This window comes from Thalassophryne amazonica, chromosome 1 (genome assembly GCF_902500255.1).
Source record: "Thalassophryne amazonica chromosome 1, fThaAma1.1, whole genome shotgun sequence".
NCBI classification, from domain to species: domain Eukaryota; kingdom Metazoa; phylum Chordata; class Actinopteri; order Batrachoidiformes; family Batrachoididae; genus Thalassophryne; species Thalassophryne amazonica.
In genome coordinates, this window is record NC_047103.1 from 155,609,595 (window position 1) to 155,629,109 (window position 19,515).

The window sequence follows — 19,515 nt, forward strand, 5'->3', positions numbered from 1 at the left end:
AAGACTGGAACAACTTGTAACAGTATTCGACTAGCTAGTGCCAGACGAGTTGGATAATTCAAAAAGCCTTTTCCTGCAGTTCAATTAATGAATGATCAGTTTCAAATAACTGACTAACTCATGTATTTTTATAGCAGCAGTGTTCAATTATCAGGCAATTTAATGTAAAATTTCCCACTCTGGTTGATTGACAATGCCCCCTGTCTTGAATAATGAATACTTTTATTCACTGCAAGCAGTAACCAACAGAGACCACGACCAGCCGTCACCCCGTTCACTGAAGTGCTTTTAATAAATGTCTTGCATCTAGCCATAACACAAATATTGTTTCCATGTAGTTCATTGTGCTAATGTCTGATTTCAAGTTGTAGATCTGTAGTTGTTTTTGAAATAAAATCAGTTCAGAGTTTAACTGATTAGATTGGGAAAAATTAATTAAGTTTCAAGATTTTACAAGGAAAATATGTTAAATGTGCAATCAGTCTTCAGTTTAGCATAAATGTGCTTTGCACAATCTAAAAACTAGGGTTGGGACAGCTAATGAAAATCTTCAGTCGACTAGTTTGAACTAGAACCTCGACTCGTCTTTAAAGTTTAAGGTAAATGCCATTTATATTGGCATACGGTATATTCATATATCAGGTATATATATTGTTATACAACCCATCAGTATCTACACTGATTTCATCATCATGTATCAGATGACCGTAATTGTGCCATACAGATGTTGCTACTCTGTCCTTCAGTGTTCACACTTAAGTTATTCAGATTTCAATATTTTAGTAATGCAAACCTTCGAGAACAGTAGAACTGGAATTATGAGCACATTCCATCATTGAGGCCCAAGACACTGAGCTTGTAAAGTTTTAAATAAATTGTGTTTTTAAATATGATAACTTACTACTTTTTAGACTTGTAGACATGAATCTACATGTCAAGAGTATCTGCATAAGTCCAAATCATCAAACAATAAAGAAAGGTGATTTAAGTCACTTTGAATGGTTGGTATCTGAAGGGCTGGTTTGAATATTTCACAAACTGAAGTTCTGGGATTATTAAGCAACCATCTTGAGGGTCAGTATAGGAAGGTCCATAAAATTAGAAAATTATGTGGTCTGATGATTTTGGTATAAACAACATGAAAGAATGAATCCATTCTCTCTTGTATCAACATCCAGGCTGGTGGTAGCGATTTAATGGTGTGACAACTTTTATGCTATCATGTCAATATGGACCAAAATCTGAGGAATGTTTGCAAAACCTTGTTGAATATAATTGAATACTTACAGTTAAAACAGTTCTGAAAGTGAGAAGTATTTCAACATGGGGCGAGTACAGTGAAGTAGCCAATGAGTGTATCCAAACACTCCAACAAGCGAGTTGTGATGCAGATCATCTACATCTAATAAGTGACTTTCTATAAGCACAGATGTTATCCAGAATCCCTGATCCTGCCAGTCTAAAACCTGCAAAATTCATCCATTCATTTCCTCAACAGACTTAGTCTTGGATTTCCAGCGCTCATTATGCAAGAGGCGGTGCACATCCTGGATAGGCTGACAGTCTTTGGCAGAGCTTACCTGCATGATTGAAGCTCATGAAACCCACAAAAAACTGTAATCTCAAGTTTTGGAACATCTAATTGAAATGAAATGCTTTCCTTCTTCTTACAGACATAAGCCGAGGTCCCAGAAGGTAGAGAGGTCCATACTTCAGCCTCAATTACAATGGTCGAACCTGCCGACAGTCCCTCTGCTGCAGCAGGCCAGAGGTTGGGTGCTCCCGAAAGTTTTGGGGTGTCCACCTTGGAGCCAGGTTTGCGCCCTCCTGCCCAGCCTCCAGGGCGACAAGTCTCCATCAGGGTACAGATGCTTGATGATACACAAGAAGTCTTCCAAGTTTCAGTGAGTACAGTAATTATACTGTGTGATAATATTTGGTTATTTTAAAGACATGTCTCAAGTCAACAACCTTATTTTGTTGAGCACGGGTCTTCATCTCATATGAAAAAGTTTCTTGCACTTGGAAAATCTGTCTTTTACTGGAGAATAAGATCTGCTCCACCCTGTTTGATGGGTCCATGATGTGTTTTGTCTGGCGTTTCAGTTTTGATGTCAAATTAAGATGCATTTAAGGAGTAATGGCAATGCCTTGTTACTCCGTTGAGATGTAGAGTTTCCTCCCGTTTTTCTCTCTCTCTGGCAGTCTTGCTTTAGTAAATGCATAAAGATTTTAAAGTAAATGAGAATGGTGTTTTATCAGTTATAGGATAGTGACATGTTTTTCATAATCCTTGTGCAGTTTCTCAGCAGTTGCAATGTGATGGTTTAATGATTTCTTTCTTCCCTTAACTTTCATCTTTCGTTCCTGGACACATGGAGGAATTGGGGTAGAAGCTAATTTCCACACCACACCTACAGACTCCTGAATCATGTTTCTGCCACATTTGCAGTAATTCACACTCAAGTCTGTGTGGTGTCAGCCTGTAAAATGGTCATTTCCATAGTGTATCCCCAGTCTCTGCTGTTGTCAGTTGTAAGTTGCCACACCACTGATTTTATGTAAATGTTGGTGATGCTAAAAATTGAAACTTGAATGCCATACTTAAATACGTATTTTTTTAGATTCTTTCTTATGTTAATTATTAACCCTTACTGAAGTTGCCTTTGATGCTTTTCCAACACAATATCCAGGTCTTGATGACTGGACTACTGTATGTCCATGAAATTGTCACAGCTATAGATTAGTACCTGGTTTCTATTTTCATCAGATTTGAAAGACTCTGACATTTATGTAAATGTTTCTAAGTTTGGTGCAACATCATAAGAGTGGCATGGACTTGATTCTCAGTTTTTCAATTTCAATTTCTTTTCCTTTATATAGCGCCAAATCACAACAGAGTTGCCTCAAGGCGCTTCACACAGGTAAGGTCTAACCTTACCAATCCCCAGAGCAACAGTGGTAAAAAAAACTCCCTCTGAGGAAGAAACCTCAAGCAGACCAGACTCAAAGGGGTGACCCTCTGCTTGGGCCATGCTACAAACATAAATTACAGAAACAATTCACAGAACAATTCACGGACAAATATACAAGAATTGCTGTTGGTGCACAGGACAGGAGGATCGCCAACACAAACACAACTCCCATCTCTGGATGGAGCTGCACCATAAACAGAGAAAAAACAGAATCAGGCATCAGAAAGACAAAAAATACTGTATAATTTGCTAGCATTAATCAACAAGAAAAACAGAAGAAATAATAAGGTGATCGCTGTGATGTTTTCTCAGCTCATTAAACCAACATTTGTCCCATCCACGTCATAGTCATCGTTAATATACGTCACTGTAGTCAAATTTACAGTTGACTTATCATTTCCAAGTTTTCCTGTTGATGATATCTTGATAGGTATAACAGTTTGATTGTGGCTTGAAAATTCTGCTTTAACCAAGCAAACCAAAATTGCTGGACCTGAGCTCAACCCTTTCAAAAATGTTTGGGCTGTGCTCAAAAATCTGTACGTGCCAAATTGTGTTGAACTCTGCCAAGAAGAGTGGTCAAATATCCCAACAAAATTTTTGCTGGAAGCTTGTTGATGGCAACCACAAATATCTAGTCAGTGTGAAACTTGATCATTGAGATTCAGCCAAATATTAGGTCTGCTGTATTTTGCCCCTGGCTTCATTTCAGGCTATTAAACGTATGTGTTGTTCAGTCTTTTTTTGTTCCAGAAAAAGAACAGTTAAAAAAAAAAGTAATTGAGAGGTCAGTATTGCCATGACATTCACCCAGGCTGGGAATCAAACCTGGTGATGCTGCAGTCAGTTGTGGTCTGCGGCATAACCTCCCACATCTGTCACCAAAACGCATCACTTAAATGAAAATGTTAGCACCAACTCATCAGCCTGGTTTGTGTGCTGCACATCCAAATTTCTTATTTATGTTGGTTGTGCTCCAATAGACTGTTGTTACAGTCTCATCGTGCATGCTTGTTAGTGTGTAAATCATGCGTAAATGTGAGCTTCCACCTCCGCTGTTGGCATGGAGGGCTTGAATTGCCTATTCTTCCAAAACACGTATGAGTAGCGGCTCTATTCCAGTTGTACTACGATCGCCCACGATCCAAAAAGTGCTAAAACAGGATGAAACGGCTTAATCTGGCTTGCCTCCTAACAGGCTGGTTTATGACGTGCAGATCTGGCAACACGCTCAAAAACAAAAGTAAACTGCGCCCTAGGCCAGAAGTTCAGCTGCTTTCAGTGCGCGTTTTACTGTTTCTAAGTGCTTGAAACATATTGAGTTGATGTTTTCTTTTCATGACAGCTGGAGTAGTCATGAAACTACATTTTAATGTTTTTGATGAATGAATGGAACGTTGCGTTTTTACAGCATTTTGCAGTCTTCCTGATGAAAAAACAAAACAAAAAAAAAACTCACTTTTTACGGCTTTCCTCCTCAAGCACGTTTGAATCAAGACATTAAATGTAGTTTCACACAAGCTGTTTTTGCTGTTGTAATACCGAATGATTTTTATGAATTAAGCCCTGAAAAAAATGTACACTCAGTGCATACAGGATTACAGCTGATGGCACCAATATTATCTATTAAATGTTGTCTTATTGTTCTGATTGTTTAAGTGACTTTGTCCACACTTCTTTGGGCAGGTTACAGGCATTTGTCACAGTGTTATGCATAGATTCAGTCATGTTCGTGTATTTACACGGATGATGCATGCCCCATTAAAAGGCACTGCACCCCACGGGGTTCTTCTACATGAGCGATTTGCGGAGTACTGGGTGCGCATGCTCCAAACAGTATAACAACGGTCTATTCTGGCATTGCGACAGTGTTTATGCAGACTTGATCCATGAAGGAAATTGGAGGAAAATGTCACTCAACTCCATCTATTAATATTGCCTGTGCAAATTGTCAGGCTTCAGAAGTGGTGAACGTTGAGTTTGACAATATTTGTGCGAGCTGCAGGATATTTTCAGTGTAACCGAGCCTGAGAATGTGCCTACCTGCAGCAGCTTCCTGACTTTCTGATGTTATTTTAAAAAAAAAGCGGTCCACTGAGTGGCTGCACTGCCAACAGTTTTCGTCATGACATTTGAGCTCTTCTGCTTTGGCCCGTCACGTGTGGGTGTAATGTTCTGAAGGGACTGTATGTACCCTGGATTTCTGATTTTCAGTTACTGGCTTGTTGAAAAGGTGGAAGGCCTGTTGAATTTGGCTTAATTTAAATTTCAGCTTCAAAAAGTGTATTGTAGTCTTGGTTTCACATCAGCAACACTTCTTTGCATGCCTTTAGAATTCAAAGAGCTATGTGATAGGCTGAAAATCCAGCAGGTTTCTGACTCAGCTGGGTTGCAGAACACACAGAGCTGCCAGTTGAGGCAGCAGTAATTGGCCGTTGTGAAAATGCCAAGAATGTAATGTAAGTGTTGGTGTGCTGGTGCCTGAGGATGTATTTGTGGATGAGTGGGCTGCTTGACAGAAACCAGGCGTCCAGTGTCTCACTGGAGGATCTCCTCTGCATGTATATTTCTAAGTGGCATTTTCCAACAAATAAATTGATGCCATCTCAAACTAATGTTGTAACATTAAGCGAGTGGTTTTCCATAAGCAGCAGCAGCAGCAGAGGTCCTTATGATGGGATTCTTTGTACAAATGGAAACACACATCCACGTGTAAGTTATCTGAACAGAAAATCTTTAGATGTCACTGTTTAAATCTTTACACAACATCGCCTGAGCACAGATTAGATATTGATGTTGCGCAAACAAAGTTTTGCAGGAAAAGGTGGAGCCAAGTAGTCAAAATGAAGGGGATGCATGTTCCGCTACCATAAGTTGATTATAGGGGCGTGTCCATCCCTTATAAAATGATACAACACATATCGAGATACATGAGCTATGATCCAATTCAAGAATGATGCTTTTTGTTATCGAACGATTTAATTTGTTAAGATGCAATCCAATATGATTATTTTATGTAGACATTCATTTTCCATGAAATTTAGGAAAAAAGCAAAAGTAACATTTTGACCTGTTATGATCACAAACTTTGCTGGATGATATATTGCCTAAGAAAACATCATGATAATCGCTAATATCGGAACATCAGACCATTTTATGCCACTGATATAATGATATAGCGTAACAATGCAAGTCCATCCTTTCAAATGTTGTTTTTTCAACTGTTAAATGGCTGCAAATCTTTAGCCATGAAACAAGTAACGGTGTAAGTGTGCGCCATTTTACACTGTCTTGTTTATATGTGCATTGTCGGACAGATGCATCATTGATAGCAAATTGATGGGGGGGGGGAACTCGTTCATCTGCAAATTTTGTTCCCATTTGGGAAAACTGGATGGGATGATGATGCTGCGTTTTCGGGTTGGTTGCCACTGTTTTTAAGCAAAATTGACATACTGACCAGTTCGTGTTGGGTTCTCCGAGCTCATACGACTTCAGTCCGAAATGTTCTAACACTGGCGCTGTGGAATTAGGCTTTGAAACCATGCCCATGTGCTGTTCAGAACTCTCTGGATATAATTTTGCGGTTGACTCAGCTGGCTGTTTACTATAGCACACTGTTCCCTCCGTGCGTATGATGAGCGGAGCACCTCACACACAACACAGAGCACTCACAGCCCCCCCACAGATGGCAGACTAAAAAGGACAAGAAAAACAGTGGAATTCGCCGGAATGTTGACAACAAATGCACATGTAAAGGGTTATATATCAATATATGTAACACATTGATGCTGCTTCTGCTTGCCCACCACTGGTGGTAGCACAACATACAGTGGCAGAAGAAGGAACCAGCTGCTGTTAACATGAATGGCATAGTATAACCTTCCTGTTCTTAACCAGTTTAATAGTATTAAATGAAATTTCAAATTGTGAACAGAAGGTAAAGTTCAAATGGGTACATTTATCCGTTATAATGCCTACCACTATTGGACGTGATGATTTTGTTTTTTCTTCTCAAAGTTTCTTGTGAGCAGTTTTACCAGAGCATCATGAAGATGTATGAACTTTTACGAGAGTGTGAAGACGTGGAAGTAGCAGCAAAAGATTAATTCAACAACTTTACAACATTTAAAATCCCCACATCGACCGCTTTGTAGCACATTTAGATTGACTCAGTGGTCCTGTTATCTTTTACTTTACAATTGATTTTTGATTTGTGCTGATTGTTACACCTCTAGTTGATGAGTGTGTTGTTTAGCCTCCCCTCTTCTCTCCACTCATCCTAGATGAAACCCGTTATCATTACATGTAGTTTTTTTGGCATTTTAGTGGATTTCCTCTTTAAAATAAATAAAATATAGGAGGATTGAGTTTATTGCCACAGATTCGAGTCAGCCGTAACAGTGGCACTACCTCTATAAAGAACACCTCCCCCTAGTTCACTGGCTTTTGTTCTCCTTCATATCGCTTTGAGGTTTTATAATTTTGGTCTATATAATTGAGTTAAATTGAATGGTTTCAGTTCTTTTCCATGAAATAAGGGCTTCATTGTGTTTTAAGTTTGACTCATCTTGTGGATCTGCTGCGGTGCTTTCTGCTGTGTTTGTGCAGTAGGTGCAGACTAATGTGTGAATGAAGAGATAAGCTTGTAGCTTACCTAAACTTTGACACTGGATTGGGTGTGTTTTCTCACCAAATACTTGGTAACAAAGCCTCTTTATCCTGAAACTGCGTCAGCGTTTGGACACTGACACATTTTTTTTATTTTTATTTTTTTTTGTAATTGGACCTCTGTTCACTGCAGCAATAGAGTTCAAATGAAGCAGTAAAGATCTGATTATCATTTAGAGTGTTAGCTTTCATTTATGGGGTTTAACAAAAAAGTTGCATGAACCGTTTAGCAATTATTCTGTATACTAAAATAAATACTGTTTGTATTGCAGTAGTACAGGCACCTGTAAAGAACTTTTTTTCCCCACTGTATTTTTATTTTTCCGTTTAAATTTGCCATTTTTTTGCCGTGTTCTTGTCAAGATTGATTGACGTGTACCTCTGGGTTTTTTTTCCCCATGTATGAGGACTCTACTGCAAACAGAATCTACCTCTGGGTACCAATAAAGTAACTTGAACTTCATTATGATCATTTGTATACATTGTGTCTCCATTTTTAAAGCCTATAAATAAGTAGACAAACATGAGATTTTTTTTTTCAATCCACAGCCAGTTTCATTTGACATGTCACAGGATGGATACATAAACATTTACAAGTCACTGAATATGCCTTAGACTTCATTTATACCAGTCATTCACTAATACAAACAGCATGGTACTAAATGATAAATGTGTCTGGAGTAGGCAGTTCAAAAAAAACTGACAAGTGAGGGAAGCCACCAAGTTAGGCCAGACAGATTTGAAGAAGTTATTGGCTTCTGTGGTTCTGATTGGGAAAACTGTACATCATGCAGTTTTTGTGTGCTACAACATTTGTGTTACAAGATTTCATAATGGAGTGGCATTATTATTCATTCACTCATTCCCCATTAATTGTTATTAGCAAGTAGTTTAGTGGAATAGGAGTTGTGCTCCTGACATGGAGACCTGGGTTTCATTCCTGCTCATGATACCTGTGCATGTTCTTGAAAAACACACTTGATTTATTGTGTCCCAGTTCCCCCACCTTTTGAATGGGTACTGTCCTTGGCTGGGGAAGTGACCTGAGCTGGGCTGGTGTCAGGTCCAGGGGGAGTTGTCAACGCTTTCATAACCCTTTCGTAACCGGAATATTAGCAATAACCCAGTTGCGCACGGCCATGTAAACACCAGCAAAAACCCGAATATGCTCATAATCCGGTTTTTAAAAACCCGAATATGACCTCTGGGTTGCTCCTTTTGTAACCCAAATATCAGGTCATATAAACGCGCATCGGAATATCCCCATAGAAAGGAACATTATTTTGTGTTCTGCGCATGTCCTATCCCCAAGGAATCTTGGTCTTTTGAGTACGGCAACTACTTGTATGTGGCGCGCCATCCACCGGACACCACAGAAGCAGAGGTAAACAAACATGGGGAAATCCACATGCGGCAGCACACCACCACACTTTTGGAGCAAGGAGGAAACCGAGTACTTCATTAGTATCGTGAAAGACATGAATATAATGTCTTTTATTGACGGTAGAAAGTACCGAGATAGCGACATTTACAAGAAGGTGGCCGAAAAGTTATGTGAAGCAGGATTTGCACGAACGCCAGTCCAAATCAAGCACTGGTGGAAGACGTGCATCGCTGTTTAGATGGGGATATTCCAAATGATACCAATGACCATGTAACTCTGTCTGCTTAAGTATGTAAATGGGTTATTCCTAATGATTCAGAAACAGGAATATTGACCTTATCCCGAATATTAACGGCATGTAAATGTAGCCTATGATGTCTGGGGATAATACTGGCACCAGTGTACCTCAGAGCTTATATAGAAGTTACTTCCTGTTCTACTTTACTCATTGTGTCTGGTCACCATTGTAAGTAAATCCTCAGAGTCTGCTGCATCTTGAAGTATATCTAATTTAGTGAAAACCCAGTCCTCATGTAGAACTTTTGTCACTGTTGGTGACAGTGGTGAAATTCAGCTTGAATCAACCCACTCGACCTTCAGCAGCATCTTGCTTACAAATTAGTTGTGTGCTGATGATCTTTGGTCCTTGATCTGTACGGAACCTCTTCCTTCCCCTCCCTCATTAGTTCAGCCTGCATATGAATCGTGGATTAACTGTAAAGTTTACAGCTGTAAAATACAGATTTGTTATCACTGTAAATAGTTTTTAAAGCAATAACTGCATAAATTTGAAATGGAAAAAGTATGAGTGGGGAAGAACAGCTGCATGTTCACTATAAAGGAACTTTGTTATAGCAGACAGTCTCTGCTGCCTAAAGAATCACAATGCAGTATCAGGAAGTGAGGATGGAGTGCGTGTGTGTGTGTGTGTGTGTGTGTGTGTGTGTCCCCATTTTCTCCATGCAGTTCTGAGCTCAACGAGCTGAGCGATGGTGGAGTTCTGAAAAAATTGACTTGTGCTGATGGATGTGTCTACTTGGAAGGACCAGAACGTATTACACAAATAAAGTTAATAAGTGCTGTCTACAAAGTTGATTCATTAGGGTCTTTAATATCCCTGTAAAGAAAAATGTCTCCCACAGTTTGTAGATGGTGGACACCTCCAGATTTTCCTCCCCCATATTCCCTTCATTTATCCTGACAGGTCACACACCATATGACCAAAATCACACCAAGTCACAAAAATCTTTGGTAACCTGCCATTTTAGTGCCCTTATGTCTGCCTATGACATTTTTCAATAATCAGTTGTATAAATGCAAGTCTTCACAGTTTTAGTATTTATAAAGTGAAGAGAAAAGGTGGTGCGCAAATGTCTCCTCCTTTTTGGTGTTTTTTTTCCAATTGATAAATCAACATGAATAACTGTCACAGCATAGAGAGTTTCTATAATTTAATAATTAAAAACTAAAGTCTTGGGGCACTTGCCACATTAATTATTTTGACTTTTTGGTATTTTTGAAATAATACATTAACTTTGTGTTAGAATACTGTTCTGGTCACTTTGCTTAGTGAACATGTTTTACACCGCAAATAGTTCTTGTGTTAATTTAATAAGATCACCTGCAGTATATGTTGTAAGTAATCATAAAATGAATGAACAGATGACTACACTATGTAAATTTAAGCTTTGTGAAAATGCAGTTTTGAGTCAGTATGTACTCATGCTATGCACTGTAGACTGCACTCGAACACATTACACCCCAAAATCGAGTTTGTTGGATTAGTGTTAGAGCTCTGGGCTGTGTGAGTGAACACGTGTAGAACATGTAGCTCAGGACAACAAAACCGGCACATCATATCACTCCCTTGTTTTCACTCTGGGTTGCCACAGCAGATATGAGGTGGATCTGCATGTTGATTTGACGCAGGTTTTACGCCGGATGCCGTTCCTGCTACAACACCATATTGGAGAATGGGCATGGATGGGTTTGAACTGTGAACCCTCCACTCTGAAAACAAGCGCACTTGACCGCTTGGCCACCACCCCTTGGCACTTGGTGTTCACACTGTCTATTGGCCAGTAGATGGCAGTGTTCATAGCACATGTTCATGCCACACATTAGCTAAAAGTGTTGAATCACTAAACAAACAGAATTGTCAGTTTTTTAGTTTTCAATTTTTTTTTTTTTTACAAATGGAAAAAAATGACATTTTTACAAATACAAATTTATTTGTAAAACCCATCACACATTTCAGTAACTGTGTTATACCGACCAGCCAACCACTGACATCAGGATACTAATGTACCCATAATGAAATGCGGCATGTGTATCTAAATGCTAAAACCTTCAAAATTAGTGCATTACTTTAAAACTAAAACACATAGCTAATATTTTTATTTTGTAAAACGACAGATGTGGTTTTAATTTCAATAACTTGTCCGCAATTAGTTTGTTTAAAATTATAACCATAAGTCAAAACTTATGTCTGCCTGTGCAAGACTGGCAGGTCTGTATGGTGCGAAGAGAAATTCTTTTTTTTTTTTCCTCTCTCCTTTCTCTCTAATAACCAGGTCTCTTTTGCTAAGAGAAGGCCGATCTGAGACAGAAGCGCTGACTTGTATCAGTAGCTGCCGTGTACTAAAGTCAGTACTGAAACCTATCAGTTTAGCTTTTATTTGTAAGTTCCGCTAAATATTTTAGGGGTTTATTGGTTTAGCTTTATAAATGTTAACTTGTCAGTTAGCGGATTAACGGTTATCGAAAGTAACTTTTTGGCTAGCTGTGACCTGGTCGTTACTGTGAGTTTCTCTGTGAATTTTCAGACCTTTTGTCTGACTTAGTGCTTAGCTCAGATAAGATAATTATAGTGGGCGATTTTAACATCCACACAGATGCTGAGAATGACAGCCTCAACACTGCATTTAATCTATTATTAGACTCTATTGGCTTTGCTCAAAAAGTAAATGAGTCCACCCACCACTTTAATCATATCTTAGATCTTGTTCTGACTTATGGTATGGAAATAGAAGACTTAACAGTATTCCCTGAAAACTCCCTTCTGTCTGATCATTTCTTAATAACATTTACATTTACTCTGATGGACTACCCAGCAGTGGGGAATACGTTTCATTACACTAGAAGTCTTTCAGAAAGCGCTGTAACTAGGTTTAAGGATATGATTCCTTCTTTATGTTCTCTAATGCCATATACCAACACAGTGCAGAGTAGCTACCTAAACTCTGTAAGTGAGATAGAGTATCTCGTCAATAGTTTTACATCCTCATTTAAGAGAACTTTGGATGCTGTAGCTCCTCTAAAAAAGAGAGCTTTAAATCAGAAGTGCCTGACTCCGTGGTATAACTCACAAACTCGTAGCTTAAAGCAGATAACCCGTAAGTTGGAGAGGAAATGGCGTCTCACTAACTTAGAAGATCTTCACTCAGCCTGGAAAAAGAGTCTGTTGCTCTATAAAAAAGCCCTCTGTAAAGCTAGGACATCTTTCTACTCATCACTAATTGAAGAAAATAAGAACAACCCCAGGTTTCTTTTCAGCACTGTAGCCAGGCTGACAAAGAGTCAGAGCTCTATTGAGCTGAGTATTCCATTAACTTTAACTAGTAATGACTTCATGACTTTCTTTGCTAACAAAATTTTAACTATTAGAGAAAAAATTACTCATAACCATCCCAAAGACGTATCGTTATCTTTGGCTGCTTTCAGTGATGCCGGTATTTGGTTAGACTCTTTCTCTCCGATTGTTCTGTCTGAGTTATTTTCATTAGTTACTTCATCCAAACCATCAACATGTTTATTAGACCCCATTCCTACCAGGCTGCTCAAGGAAGCCCTACCATTATTTAATGCTTCGATCTTAAATATGATCAATCTATCTTTGTTAGTTGGCTATGTACCACAGGCTTTTAAGGTGGCAGTAATTAAACCATTACTTAAAAAGCCATCACTTGACCCAGCTATCTTAGCTAATTATAGGCCAATCTCCAACCTTCCTTTTCTCTCAAAAATTCTTGAAAGGGTAGTTGTAAAACAGCTAACTGATCATCTGCAGAGGAATGGTCTATTTGAAGAGTTTCAGTCAGGTTTTAGAATTCATCATAGTACAGAAACAGCATTAGTGAAGGTTACAAATGATCTTCTTATGGCCTCAGACAGTGGACTCATCTCTGTGCTTGTTCTGTTAGACCTCAGTGCTGCTTTTGATACTGTTGACCATAAAATTTTATTACAGAGATTAGAGCATGCCATAGGTATTAAAGGCACTGCGCTGCGGTGGTTTGAATCATATTTGTCTAATAGATTACAATTTGTTCATGTAAATGGGGAATCTTCTTCACAGACTAAAGTTAATTATGGAGTTCCACAAGGTTCTGTGCTAGGACCAATTTTATTCACTTTATACATGCTTCCCTTAGGCAGTATTATTAGACGGTATTGCTTAAATTTTCATTGTTACGCAGATGATACCCAGCTTTATCTATCCATGAAGCCAGAGGACACACACCAATTAGCTAAACTGCAGGATTGTCTTACAGACATAAAGACATGGATGACCTCTAATTTCCTGCTTTTAAACTCAGATAAAACTGAAGTTATTGTACTTGGCCCCACAAATCTTAGAAACATGGTGTCTAACCAGATCCTTACTCTGGATGGCATTACCCTGACCTCTAGTAATACTGTGAGAAATCTTGGAGTCATTTTTGATCAGGATATGTCATTCAAAGCGCATATTAAACAAATATGTAGGACTGCTTTTTTGCATTTACGCAATATCTCTAAAATCAGAAAGGTCTTGTCTCAGAGTGATGCTGAAAAACTAATTCATGCATTTATTTCCTCTAGGCTGGACTATTGTAATTCATTATTATCAGGTTGTCCTAAAAGTTCCCTAAAAAGCCTTCAGTTAATTCAAAATGCTGCAGCTAGAGTACTGACGGGGACTAGAAGGAGAGAGCATATCTCACCCATATTGGCCTCTCTTCATTGGCTTCCTGTTAATTCTAGAATAGAATTTAAAATTCTTCTTCTTACTTATAAGGTTTTGAATAATCAGGTCCCATCTTATCTTAGGGACCTCGTAGTACCATATCACCCCAATAGAGCGCTTCGCTCTCTGACTGCAGGCTTACTTGTAGTTCCTAGGGTTTGTAAGAGTAGAATGGGAGGCAGAGCCTTCAGCTTTCAGGCTCCTCTCCTGTGGAACCAGCTCCCAATTCAGATCAGGGAGACAGACACCCTCTCTACTTTTAAGATTAGGCTTAAAACTTTCCTTTTTGCTAAAGCTTATAGTTAGGGCTGGATCAGGTGACCCTGAACCATCCCTTAGTTATGCTGCTATAGACGTAGACTGCTGGGGGGTTCCCATGATGCACTGTTTCTTTCTCTTTTTGCTCTGTATGCACCACTCTGCATTTAATCATTAGTGATCGATCTCTGCTCCCCTCCACAGCATGTCTTTTTCCTGGTTCTCTCCCTCAGCCCCAACCAGTCCCAGCAGAAGACTGCCCCTCCCTGAGCCTGGTTCTGCTGGAGGTTTCTTCCTGTTAAAAGGGAGTTTTTCCTTCCCACTGTAGCCAAGTGCTTGCTCACAGGGGGTCGTTTTGACTGTTGGGGTTTTACATAATTGTTGTATGGCCTTGCCTTGCAGTATAAAGCGCCTTGGGGCAACTGTTTGTTGTGATTTGGCGCTATATAAAAAAATTGATTGATTGATTGATGTGCTCATCAGTGATACGGTGCCGCACACTTTGTGTAAGTGGAACTATTGTTGGGCGTAAGTTGCGTCCGCTGGCAACATAATACGCAGTCGTTGGTGTAAATTAATTGAAATGTTATATATAAGATAAGAGTACGACATGTATACGTCCAACTAGTTATGGATACACCTGAAAATTCAGTGTACTGCCTGCGTGTTTAATACAGTAAACATATGCTGGCTAAATTGTCAAGCTGTGACAGGGCCCTAAGTTTGAGTTCCACTGCTGGTGAACCATTGATACCTTTTTTCCTCTCTTTTAAGAGACATTTTTCTGAGGGGATGCATTTATGAAAGGTGATTAGACTGCTTTGGCTTGATCAGTATTTAAAAAAAAAAAAAAAGCTAAAGTTTGAATATTGAATATGAAGGGGGAGGGAGTGTCCAAATTGGGTGGCAGTGACAACTCAGGGTGTCATTGTTCTCATAGCTATACTATATTTCTGGTACATGTTAAACACCACCAGCTGCATCCTCGGGCCTTTCAGATGTAAATGCAGAATCGTCTCATCCATCTGAGTTTTAAGCCACATTCTCATGAGGGATTATTTGGAAACGGTTAGTTCAAACAATCTTCTGGGCTTTCAGCTGGAGTTTGCTGTTTTCAGAGGCACAGAGCCTGACTACCATTTAAATCTCATACAGCTTTTCCCTCCCATGTAATGAGCTAGTGGGGGAAGAGATAAATTCTGCCACTGGCTAACAATATTGGAAAATGTTTATTAGTTGTATATCATTACTTCTTTTTATATTTCTCTGCTTTGCGCTGTACTTAAGATATATTTGACCGCACACGAAATGAATAAATCATTGTGACAAGGCACTGGCTCCACTAATATGACAGTACACACTTTTAGCAATAGTGACCTCTGCAGCTACACACACACACATATATAATATATATATATATATATATATATATATATATATATATATATATATATATATATATATATATATATATATGAAGGCTTCATTATTCGTTTGCAGTGGAAGTAATGTGGAAGGAGTGCAGAACGTTGTCTTTCATTCTCACATAATAAATAATTGAAAATAGAGGGAACTTGTGTTAATGTGTGTATATGCACAAAACAGAGCAGGGGTTGTGGTTGCTCACTCTTGTGTATTCACCGTGTGTGCTTCTATGCAGAATCAAATATGAGACAGACAGCTTGCTGATTTTTATGTTTTCTTTTTCAACAACTTCATGTAGGCTTCATGGGTGACACCCAAAGTCTAAAATCACATTTAGACCTTCTGAGCTGTTCAGCATCTTCAAACCAGTGCTGCACATTTGTGGGGCAGTGCTCTGTAAGTAAATTTTACTGTAGGTAGCAAGCGTTTTTCTTGGAATGCTGTGTTCTTTTTCTGCATACCGCCCCTTCTTATGTCCAAATAACTCAATTTTAGTTTCATCAGTCCACAGCACCTTATTCCAAAATGAAGCTGGCTTGCCTGAATGTGCTTTAGCATACCTCAAGCGACTCTGTAGTGTGTATGCAGAAAAGGCTTCCTTTGCATTACTTTCCCATACAGTATCTCCTTGTGCAAAGTGCGCTGTATAGTTGAACGATGCACAGAGACACTATCTGCAGCAAGATCATGTTGAAGGTCTTTGGAGCAGGTCTGTGGGTTGACTGACTGTTCTCACCCTCCTTCGCTTCAGCTTATCTAAGATTTTTCTTGGCCTTCGGGCCTTAACTAGTACTGTGCCTGCGGTCTTCCATTTCCTCACTATGTTCCTCTCAGTGGAAACTGACAGCTGAAATCTCTGAGATAGCTTTTTGTATCCTTCCCCTAAACCATGATGTTGAACAATCTTTGTTTTCAGGTCATTTCAGAGTTGTTTCGAGGATCTCATGTTGCTACTCATTAGAAGAGATCTAAAGAAGAGAAACATTTGTAAATGGTCACCTTAAATACCCTTTCTCATAATTGGATTCACCTGTGTAAGGAGATCAAGGGTCAGTGAGCTACCAAACCAATTTTGTGTTCCAATAATTAGTGCTAAATGTGTTCAAATCAATAAAATGACAAGGGTGCCCAAATTTATGCACCTGCCTAATTTTTAAATAATTATTGCACACTGTAAATACACTGTTCTGTAAATACTAGAACCTTCATTTCACTTCTCAAATATCAATGTGTTCGTCTGCCATATGATGTATTTAACTGAAATTTCTGATCCAGACAACCAATGATTTATAAAGGAAAATCATGAAAATTATCAGGGGTGCCAAAACTTTTGCATATAACTGTATGCACAGCTATGGAAAGCATACTTTCTCTTTTGCAAACTGAGCCCAAATCACTACATATTTTTTTTTTTTTTTGTTTTATGCAGAAAATATTCTCCTTGTTTTAATGTAACTCCCTCACTTCCTGATGGCATCACTTCTCTGAAAGTTTTTAACATAAGACTTGGCCATGGATTTCTTGGTGGCAATAATAGCTTTTGTTTAGTCTTGACCACAGCCATGGTTTATCATGTATAAAATAATGAAGGGTCCTTTCAAAGTTAAAATTCTCAACTTTTCAGAGAGAAGTGGATTGTAAGTACAGAGGCACCCCAATTTTATACTGGGTAAATGGGAATAATTTATGTGATGCTACAGAAAGAAATTAAGCTGTGGCATCAATAAATGTTGACTATTTTAGCAACTATCAGAACCAGGGCTTCCTGTTTTAATATAATGTTGTGCAAAATGCTAAATCTCTGTATCTTTTAAATAAACATGGTGCATTTCAATAACACAGAAAAATGAAAGCACTTCATTTCACCATTTATTGTCTGGCTCTGCACAAGACAGTAATTCTGTTACAATGATTGGTATAAGAATTTTTCAACAAACAGCATATGAATGCAGCATTGCCCTCCTGAGCAGAGGTAATAATTGTAGGGCACATGTGCTCTTGATTGTAAGGGTTTTAAAGTTCACAGCAAGTGGCAACGTCGTGTGGAAATTCTGCTGAGCAGGCCAAGATCTGTGTCGAATAAGTAAAACGCTCGTAAAACACTCTGAGCAAACAAATATAAAAGCTTTGATAATGTCCAAATCCACATGGAGTCAGATGTGCCTAATTTATTTTTACATTGATCTGAGAAGCAAACGAGATCAAAATGAACCAGACAAGAGGAGAGAGGAGTAAAATGATTTGGCAGTGAGTTTGTAATGATGCGGTTTTCTTCTGCTTTTAATCAGCAGTGATGAAACTGGGAATTAGTAGCAGGAATTAGTGTTTCCATCCCATCAGCTGCAGAAATGCTGGAACGAACAGACACATCTCCTTCATTTTGTTTAATTTTCTTTTTTTAAAAACATTTAGCCAGATTTGTACACAGTTTGTATTTGAGTAGAACTCCACTATGCTGCTACATCTGTGGTTTTCATTATACTCCAGTCTCAACATCATGACAGTAATGAGGTTTTTGTGATTCCCTGGATGCCAGTAGAGTTCAATTAATTCAGATGATGCCCCTGTTTAGTACTTGTAGTGGTTCAGACCTTCATATGTGGTGCCGGACGTATTCATGCTAAATCTCACCCCAGTTTTCAGTGTTGTAAATCTGCATTCACATGTTGGCTGTGTGCAGCAGATGGTCAACTGGATGTTTCGTTTTTTTGCAGTGATAGAAACCTCCTCTGTGAGAGCAGCATGCCACACACCATGAGGCTACAGGCCTTCCAGAGATGAAAACCTTCATTGTTCCACAACAACGATAAAGAAGATATTGATTTATCCTCAGAGATGCACAGCAAGACTTTTTTGTAGAAATGCACCAAGTTTTGTATCAGAAAATCAAGAATGGCTATTGTAGAGTGAAATCACACAAAAATTCATAAAACTATGAGTTTTCAAATTTGATTCACTCTTTTTTTCTTTTTTTAAACACATGTAATAATCAGTGTGTATACCATAGTGTACAGAAAAGGAGATGGAATGTATAAAATTTTATTTAACGTCGTGTTTTCTGTAGACAGCTTTAGGGCTGAGGCTATCCTGAAATCAGATTACTCAAAAACAGCCTTTATTTATTTTTAGTTAGACTAACGGAGACATCAGATGTTAGTATGAGAAGCTTCCCTGGTAGAAGCCCATCCTCCTCGCACATCTGTGGAGGCATCAGAAAGAGCAGCTGCTGGAAAACTTGCCAAAATCAGCATACAGATCCATATTGCATCTGCTGTGGTGACCCTGAGCAAAATGGGAAAAGCCAAAAGAAATGACTGTTCGCATCTTGCGTTATCATATGTTTATTGTTACAAAGACCACTTTCAGCCACTTTGAAGCACCTAAAATCTGTAAATATTCCTATTAGTACATCACAGATGTCACCAAGTTTCTTAAAATATTGATTGAAAACGGTCACGGTTGTGAGTAAGGTAAGGTTGGGATTAAATCAATAACCACGGCCATGAGTTTATTAATGCATGGTCTTGCTGGAGCTGATGACCAGTGGCCCAGAGCAACAAGGGGCCTTATATTATTGTCCAGCAAAATGTTGATTGAGAGTACATGTAATAACAATACCACAAAGAACAAACAGTATAACATTAACAAATAAATACTATCACGAGCAACTAATAACATACTTACACACTGCCTCTTTGCATGATGGGAAATGATGCACCTCAGGATGTTACAAGATTTTTGACCTTATTAAAGCTGCACTGTATAAGATTTAGTGTCATGTAGTGGTGAGGATG

At 38.7% G+C, this 19,515-nt stretch overlaps 1 protein-coding gene across 3 annotated transcripts in view; it reads left to right on the top strand.

Moving 5' to 3' along the window:
- LOC117516023 (FERM, ARHGEF and pleckstrin domain-containing protein 1-like) overlaps positions 1-19,515 on the top strand; it is a 186,793-nt gene that overhangs the window by 15,208 nt on the left and 152,070 nt on the right. For 2 of the 3 annotated variants that reach the window (XM_034176892.1, XM_034176884.1), the window contains exon 2: positions 1,674-1,904. In XM_034176892.1, coding sequence (XP_034032783.1) covers positions 1,728-1,904 — 177 coding nt within the window. In that variant the 5' untranslated portion in view covers positions 1,674-1,727. Of the gene's footprint in view, positions 1-1,672; positions 1,905-19,515 lie in introns of all 3 variants that reach the window. The other variant, XM_034176876.1, reaches the window with a different exon arrangement.